This window comes from Vombatus ursinus, unplaced genomic scaffold (assembly GCF_900497805.2).
Source record: "Vombatus ursinus unplaced genomic scaffold, bare-nosed wombat genome assembly UNPS02008553.1, whole genome shotgun sequence".
Taxonomy (NCBI): domain Eukaryota; kingdom Metazoa; phylum Chordata; class Mammalia; order Diprotodontia; family Vombatidae; genus Vombatus; species Vombatus ursinus.
The window spans coordinates 1-9,222 of record NW_020948331.1 but is presented as its reverse complement, the minus strand read 5'-3'; the positions used below and the strand labels follow the sequence as shown (position 1 = coordinate 9,222).

General features: G+C 45.7%; 1 protein-coding gene across 1 annotated transcript; it reads right to left on the bottom strand.

The window, feature by feature from the left end:
- Positions 1 to 91: 91 nt before the first annotated feature.
- On the bottom strand, positions 92 to 8,142 carry LOC114034213 (tyrosine-protein kinase JAK1-like; the record flags this gene model as incomplete). The annotated part of the gene is made up of 2 exons (XM_027849814.1): positions 92 to 310; positions 7,957 to 8,142. Coding segments are annotated over 2 exons (390 nt in total), but the record flags the coding sequence as incomplete, so codon positions are not given.
- Between the last annotated feature and the right edge of the window lie 1,080 nt (positions 8,143 to 9,222).

Sequence of the window (9,222 nt, the reverse complement as noted above, 5' to 3'; positions counted from 1 at the left end):
ACACACACACACACACACACACACACACACACACACACACACACACAACTGCTAAAGATTCCTCCAAGTCAAAATGGCCGGGAGAGTATATGACCAGACCACCAGCTCATTCTCCTTCCATCAAAGGCAGCTCAAAAGGCAATTTAACCCACCAGATGGGGCCATGACAACCATTTTCTATGTTGTGCACAATCAATGGAGGCGCGACATCCGTGCAGAGATAATGATGGGCATCCGCCGTGAGCCGGAAATAGCCGTCCACCAGAGACACAAAAGACAAGGCTTCCTCGTGGGAAGACAGGCTTAACTCCTGCATGGAAACAAGAGAGAAACGAAGTCCCAAGATTACTCTCCAGCCACCAATCAATCGGGGAAGACAATATCATCCTCTTCAAACGACGCCAGCCAAAAAACTTTCAAAAGCTTTTCCTGGAGGAAGAAATCAAAACTGCTTGGGAGCCAGATGAGGGACATCTCATCCCTGCCACCCTGCAGGCAGCTGGAATTACCCCAAAGATGCTTTTACTGAACCCACAGCAATAAGCTCCATCCAGAAGATGAGTAAGACCGACTCCATGTTGGGTCAGCCTTAGCAATGAAAGCTGATGTAATGAGCACCTTCGCCCAAAGCCACAAGGAAGCTGATGAGGCAAGATGTCTTGGAATACAAGACACAAAGGGGACAGCGAGAGGCTGTCAGATACAGAACCCACACACTAGTACAGCCTCCTGGGCTTTTTCCTCCATTGCTTAAACCATTCTCCACCCCCACCACCTTTAAATCTGTCAAAATGTAAAGCTCAGCCACGTAGCCTTGAAGCGATGCTCAGGGAAACGGCTCTGATTCCCCTGGATTAAACAACTCATGTCTCTTTTGGTTTAAGGGACTGTTTTCTACTTGGTCTGGTTTTTGACAATCCCAATACCTTTTACCGATTTCTAAAAAGCAGGTAGACACATCACACCTATCAGAATGGCCAACATGACAAAACAGGAAAATGATAAATGTTGGAGAAGATGTGGGAAAATTGGAACACTAATGCATTATTGGTGGAATTGTGAAATGATCCAACCATTTTGGAGAGCAATTTGGAACTATGCCCAAAGGGCTATAAAAATGTGCCCAAAAATTTGACCCAATAGCACTTCTAGGGCTATATCCCAAAGAGATCACACAAATGGGACAAGGACCTACATGTACAAAAATATTCATAGCAGCTCTTTTTGTGGTGGCAAAGAATTGGAAATTGAGAGGATGCCCATCCATTGGGGAATGGCTGAGCAAGTTGTGGTATATGAATGTGATGGAATACTATCGTGCTATAAGAAATGATGAACAGGCTGACTTCAGAAAAACCTGGAAAGACTTGTATGGTCCGATGCTGAGTGAAGTGAGCAGAACCAAGAGAACATTGTACACAATAACAGCCAGGTTATTTGATGACTAATATTGATAAACTTAGCCCTTCCCAGCAATGCAAGGATCTAAGACATCTCCAGAAGCCTTGTGATGGAAAATGCTATCCATATCCAAAGAAAGAACTATGGAAGTTGAATTGCTATTTTTTTTTCTCTTCTGTTGAGTTTTGTTTTCTCTTTCTGATGGTTCCTCCTATTGGTTTTAATTTTTACTTACAACATCACTAATGTGAAAATATGTTTAATATGAATGTAAATATATAGCCTGTATCAGATTGTGTACCGTCTTGGGGAGGGTGGTGGGGAGGAAGGGGGAGAAAAATTTTAAACTCCAAAGCATATGGAACTGATTATTGATAAGTCAGAATAAATTAATAAAAAAAATAAAAAGCAGGCAGAATGTTGTGCCCCTGTGCACACAGAGCATTAAACATAATAATAGTAGCTACCATTTGCATAGCACCTACTATGTGTCAGGCACTGTGCTAAGCACTTTACAATTATAATCTCATTTGCTCCTCACAACAACCCAGGGAGGGAGGTGCTACTATTCTGCCCATTTTACAGATGAGGAAACTGAGGTAAACAGAGGTTAGATGACTTGGTCAGGGTTACATAGTTAGCAAGTGTCTGAGGCCAGATTTTACTTCAGGGCATTCTGACTCCAGGCCCAGTGCTCTAACCACACAACTGCACCCCAAATATAGTGACCATGGAGGCTTAATAGAAAATACTGAAAGCAGAATAGTGACTGGCCCCAGGACCATTTCTACTGCCTCAGAATGAGAAGATGATAATGCAGCTGACATTTATATCATGTCTTAAGGTTTACACAGCACTTTACAAACATTATTTCATCTCACCCCAATAACAATCCTGTTCTATGTCTTATTAATCACATTTTAGGGTCCTAAGCCCAGAGCGGGAGGAAATCTCAGTGGGTATCCATTCCAGCCCCTTCATTTTACATATGGGCAAACTGAGGCCCACAGCAGCGAGGTGGCCCCATAGTGCCTAGAGCATGGGCTGGAGCCTCAGGCACTTACTAGCTGTGTGACCCTGGGCAAGTCATTTCACCCTGTTTGTCTCAGTTTCCTCACCTGCAAAATCAGGGTCATAGTAGCATCTACCTGCCAGGGTCGTTGTGAGGATCAAATGAGATAATGTAGTTATAAAGCACTTAGTACAGTCCCAGGCACACAGGTGCCACATAAGTTCTTGCTCCTTCCCTCCCCACTCAGTTACCCCATCTGCAAAATGGAGCTAATACTAGCCTCTACCTCCCAGGATTGCTAAGATGATGAAATGAGATAACATTTGTAAAGTGCTTTGCAAACTGAAGACTAGTTATTATTATTATTATTACTCCAAATTCAGCAGTCAGCTGCCTTTCCCAAACTCTGCCTGGAAGGCTGGAGGGCAGAGCATGAAACTCTTCCCAAAACCTTCCTTTAGGCTCAGACCTTTCTAGTTAAGTCGCCATGTTTCATCTGCTTCTCTGCTTGGTTTTGACTGCATGCACATCACGCCCCTGCCATCAAGCGCCTTCTGGAGCCCCCAGCCCTTTGTAACCTCCTTTTCTGTATCATTTTCTCCCATTAGATTGCAAGCTCCCTGAGGACAGACACTGTTTCTTTTTCTTATTTGTATCTCCAGGGCTTAACACAGTGCCTGACACATGGTAGTGTTTAATGACTATGGCATATGTGTGTACATACATGCCCACTCCCTCTGGCCCCCTACCAGTAGAATATCATCTCCTTGAGAGCAGGGAATGGTTCATTCTTTGTCTCTCTATCCCCAGCATCTGCATAATGCCTGGTACATAGTAGGTGTTTGGTAATTCTTTGGTAATTGATTGATTATACCATACTCTAATGCAGACAGAAATGAAGCTGCTCTGGATGAAGAGAATACAGTGTGAGCTTAGTCCAATGAGAGGAGAGGCTGATGAACCAGGAGATCTGAGGCAGGACTTAGGAAGGACACAACCCTGGAGCTTGGCACTGAGAGCTTTATAAGAAGCAGATGCACTGGGGTTGGAGGAAGGACACAGGGAGTGCCCATCAACGAGCACCAGTCTTTAATGGAATGAGCCACTGGCAAGACTAACAAAAATTCGTAATTAAAAATCCCTTTCTGAATCTCAGCCTACTCATCTATAAAGTGGGGAGAATAATATCTGTGGTATTTCTCTCACGTGGCAGTCATGAGGATCAAATAAAATAATGTCTGAAAAATGCTTTGCAAATGTTAAAATGCCAGCACAATATCAGTTATTGATTCTGTTGTTGTCAACAATTTTAATAATGCAAACACCTCTTAATTTTTCAAAGCACTTTCACATCTCTCTCTATCCCATTTGGTCCTCACAAGAAACCTGAGAGGCACTAACACAGGGGCTTTCATGTCCATTTCACAGATGAGGAAACCCAAATGAGCCCCCATAATGTTCAGTGATTCCCACCAAAGGTGACCAAATGAATTTGTAACTAAGGGCTGGAATCTGGGGCTCCTGAATCCTCACCTTGGAGGAACCTGGGGGCTCACATTTGCATAATACTTGGAGGTATGCAAAAGGCTTTCCTTGCAACAATGCTATGGAGAGTAAGTAGTGCAAGTGTTAATATTCCCATTTTATAGCTGAGGAAACCAAGGCCGTAACTTGCCCAAGGTCAAGAAAAGTGAAGTATCTGAGCTTGGATCAAACTTTAGTCTCTCCTGACTCCAAATCCAGCACCTTTTCCACTAGCCACTAACAATGACTACAAGAGCTTGGTGGGACGAGAAGAGGCGGGTGGAGTTACTCAGGAAATGGGTAATGGGGTCAGTGACTCTTGGGAGGTAACTTGGAGAGCTGAGGCATAACCAGAGAGAAAGGGAGACAGAATTTCCCATTGAAGGAATGCCTCAAGTAAAAATAAGTGGTGGCAGATGTCCTGTAGACTTGGTAACAGTGAACAGATAAGTCCCTAGAAGGAGTATCTTTGTGCTCTGGCAAGCGCTGGACCTTCTGGAGTCACACCTGCTTCCAGACTCTCCCTCAGACACCTGCCAGCTGTGGGACGCTGGGAAAGCAGAATTTCTGTGACATGGGAGCAAGGATTGCACGTGCTCACTCACAGTTATTATGAGCAAAGACCCTTTCAAACAAGGGGAGCCTTCAGGCAGGAGACCTTTATTTTCAACATCTGGAAGTTCATTTTTATTCACAAAACAAGTGAAAATGCCTATAAACTTCAGAGAAGGGGCAAAGAAGCCCTAAGTTGACAAGTCAACATTCTTTAAGTACTTACTATGGGCCAAGCTCAGTTCTAAGGCTGGGGATACAAAGAAAGGCAAAACATGGTCCTCCCTTCAAGGAGAGTGTGTTCTAACGGCAGATTGAAACCATGCAGACAACTATGTCTCTGAAGAATATGATTGGAGGAGGAGGTGGCAGGATACAGGGAGGCTGTGAGAACGGAGAAGGGACATTGTCTATGAAATATCACGGGGGAGAAAGCAAGACTTCATCACCTACACCCACACTGACAAAAAGGAGAGGAATTGAACAGATCTCAAGTCTAGCAGAGGGATGCTGTACATACAGACTTGTTCAATTCAACAAGGATTTCTTTAGCACCTGCTATGAACAAGGCACTGAGTGAGAGGCTGGAGATGAAGTGACAAAAAAGAAATAGTGCCTACCCTCAGGGAGTTTACAAGGATCTGGGGCAGGGTAAGGAGGATGATACATTTAGAAGTGAGCATATACAAAGTAATTTCAAGAGGGAGAGAGTGCTAACCACTCTGCAGGAGAAGCAGGTCAGGAAAGACCTTGAGTAAGATGTGATACCAGGAATTGTACTTCAATCAATCGATCACTTAACAGTTATAATACTTACTATGTGCCAGGCACTGTTCTAAGTGCTGGAAGAAATATAGGTATGACATAGGGAAGAGATAAGGAGAAAGTGCATCCCAGGCATGGGAGACAAGGCAAGTAATCAAGAGAGGAAGGTCATGGAATTGACTGAGGGGATGTGAGGGGACCTGGGAGATGGCAGTACCATTGACGGCAACTGCGAAGGTTGGGGAAGGGGCAATAGGAGCTCTTTTAAAGACACATTTGACATCAGGACCCAGATGCATGGCTCCTGCTGCAGAAAGGGTCAGGGTGAACATAGCATCTTCCACAATGTGGTTCCAACCCACCTTTCTAGTCCGCAACATAACTCCCCTTCACGCACACTGGGGACCAGCCAAATTGGCTTGAGCGTTCTCCAGACGGGAGGCTCTTATCTCTCATTTCTGTGCCTTGGCACTAGCTAACCTCCATCTCAGGAATTCCCTCCCCACTAACCTCCTCTTCTCAGAACCTCTGGATTCCTTCAAGCTGCAGTTCAAGCTCTCACTCCCTTTTGCTTGAAGCCTCTCCTCATTCCCACAAGCTGCTTGTGCTCTCCACCCCTCACCCCCATAGATGACCTTGTGATGATTTTCTCTGTTTTACATCTACATGGGTGTGTACCTGTTGCTTCTTTTTGCACATCCAGTGTTGAGCACTGCCTGCCACATCTTTGCTGTTGTTTACTTGTTTCAGTCACCTCTGACTCCCCATGACCCCATGTGGGGTTTTCTTGACAAAGACACTGGAGTGGTTTGCCATTTCCCTCTCCAGCTCATTTTACAGATGAGGAAACTGAGGCAAACAGGGTTAAATGTGTTGCCCGAGGTCACACAGCTACTAAGTGTCTGAGGCTGGATTTGAACTCATGAGGATGAGTCTTCCTGACTCCAGGACTGGTGCGCTATCCACTGCAGCACTACCTGGCTGCCAAGCTGCAAGAAGTATTTACTGAGCAGCTAAGGGATGTGCAGTACAGTGTTAGGCACTGGTGTTGGAAAGATATAAATGAAACTGTCCCTGCCCTCATGGAGCTTACATTGTATTTGGGGAAAAGTGTGTACACATATATATAGGTATAACAAGGTCAATACAATTTTGGCAGACAGGCATTAGTGATAATGGCTTATAAGCAATGAAATCTGTCTTTCCCCTTCTCCTGCCACCATATTCCTGGCATTCTCTCTCCTTTTCTTCTCTTTTTACGGTGTCCCCCTCTGTCTCACCATCTGTTCTTTTAATAGTCAATGTTTCCACTCCGGTTAATCTTTCCATTTACATTGGGTTAGCAGGTACCTCCTCCCCGCCTCCCCCAAATCTCCACTTCCCCTACAACATAGATCTATCTGCTCATGTAAAAGACGTGTTTGAGGGCTGTCCAAAAAGAGGAAGCGGGAACCACAGAGCCTTCCTTCTTCAGACCATGAGACAGGCAGAGATTTAGCAACAAGAGCGCCAGTGCGGCCCCGTACTTGTCTGCTCTGAGGTTACGTCAGCCAAGTGACTTGATCCTGGCCACCCCTCCCTACTGAGGGGCCAGGAGCACACGAGCATTTTGGGGGAAACAGCGATGCCAACTGATGGCCTTTTCCTACGGATCAGCTAACTTTCCTTAAATTAAACACAGATGCTATCAATCCCTGGAAGGCTGGCCAGCCAGGGCCAGACGCACGGTTGGAGGAAAGACCATGCTAGGCCTGGCATTGAAGGGGCCCAGTGAAACTCAGCGTACTGGAACTGACCGAGAACAAGGCTGTTTTCACCTGAACCTCGAAGACACAATATTTTCTTTGGGAAGAGGCCCAAGGCGAGCACATGGTTGGCGCCCATTTCAGTTCGACTCAATCCATGGGATCCTCAGATGTTACACAGTCAGAGGAAGCAAGTCAGAAGGGGTGGCAGAGCCCATGTAGTCACAAGATCAAAGATTGGCAAATGGAAGGAAACTTAGAGGTCATTTAGTCCAACACACTCATTTAACAGGTGCGGAGAGCGGGGCCAAGGATTATCAGCTAAGTGACTTGTCCAAGGTAACGCCAAATTGAGCACCTATTAGGTCCAAGTCACAGGCATTGGGAATGAAAAAACAAAAATAAATCAGTCTGTTCCCTCAAAGAGCTTCCATTCCGCTTGGAGAAACAACGTAGAGAACTAAGTTAATATAAAGCAATACGAAGTAATTTCCAGAGAGTGAGAGAGAGAGAGAGCTAGCAATGGAGGGGATCAGAGCAGGCCTTGCATGGGTGATGTAGGTAGGCTGTGCTTTGAATTGCTAAAAGCAGAGGTGCATGCGGAGTGCATTCCAGGTATGAGGGGCAGAGGCAGGACATGGACGGTGGAATACACAGAACAGGAAGGGGACAGACAGGGACAGAGTGGACATACAGGAGCAAGGTGGAATAAGAGTTTGGGGGAGCCAGACGGGGGAGGGCTTCGAATGCCAGGTGGAGGACAGTGTCCTCTGAGCATGGGAGTTCTTTCCCTACTTCCCGTGGCCACAGCCAGACTGGGGAGGGCTTCGAATGCCAGGTGGAGGACGGTGTCCTCTGAGCACAGGAGTTCTTTCCCTCCCTCACCCATGGTCACTGTGGGCAGCTTTGAAGGCAGCAGGAGGAGGAAAAGGAGGAAGGGAAACCGCACCAACGTACCATCTTCTTGTTGTCCTGCTTGTTGATGCTGACCATGGACTCCTTGATGACAACATGGGTGATTTCAGGGAAGTAGGAGAAGTTATTCCATTCCTCCCGGGCTTTGTTCTTCTCTTCGTCTTTCCTGTGTTTGCTCTCCTGCTTCTTCCTCTTCAGCTTATTTTTCTCCTTCTCAACAGAAACCACCTAAAAAGAAATGAGGAAACCCCTCAGGGAGGTGGGACTTGCCTTTCCCCTTGGAAACAGAAAAGTGTTTAACAAAGCAAGCGCTGCTCCGGGTCTGAGCAGAGCCAACCAAGGGTCCCTGGCCAATGCCAGAGAAAGGAAGCGGGCTGCTCAGCGGGGCAGAACCTTGTCTTCAAATGGCCAGCCCAGGACCTGGGCAGAGCGTCAGAACAATCTCTACTGCTGGATGGAGCTCAGGGATCACCCCGCATCAATCCAAGGTCCTTTGTAAATATAGAGAAATACACACACATGCACACAGAGCTCTAAAATTGGAAGGCACCTGGAGGTCACTCACTCCAACAACCACCCAAGCATGCATGTTCTCAATAACATCCCTGGCCATTTGATCATTCAGCTCTACATGAAGATCTGAATTGGCTTTTTTGGCATCAAAATCTCTCTCTCTCTCTCATAATATATGCATATATATCATATACACACATATGTGTCCGCATGCAGACATACGCATGTGTATATGTATGTATTATATATACACACACACATGCAAACATGCAGAGAGGCTATCTATATCTATGTAGAGAGATTGATATATTTATATAGTGATTTATATTTATATGTAATTATATATGTGTATATATCCATATCCATATGTATAGTATTAAATGAATTTCTATGGGCTGTGTTGCAAGGTGGCTAGGAGCCTGGAAGCCTAATACCTCTAAAAGTCCAAGTCTCACTGTTGAAACAGGGATTGTGTGACCTCTACAAGTCACTGACCATCTTACAGCTCTAGGCAGCTCTGGAAGATGACAATTGCAGAGAAGGTGCCAATCTCCAATGACAGAGGGAGTTCCCTCATCCAGAAGCTCCCTCTATCAATGAAGTCACACATCCAGTTCCAGTCCATGCTCCAGGGCTTTCTAGATCAATAATATCTGCCACAGGGTGTGCTCTGTTGGCAAAGCTTTCGAGAACCATAGACCACCCTCCAGACCCATGAGAAGACATCAGAGCATGACCGTGGTAGAGGACACACACACACACACACACACACACACACACACACACACACACACA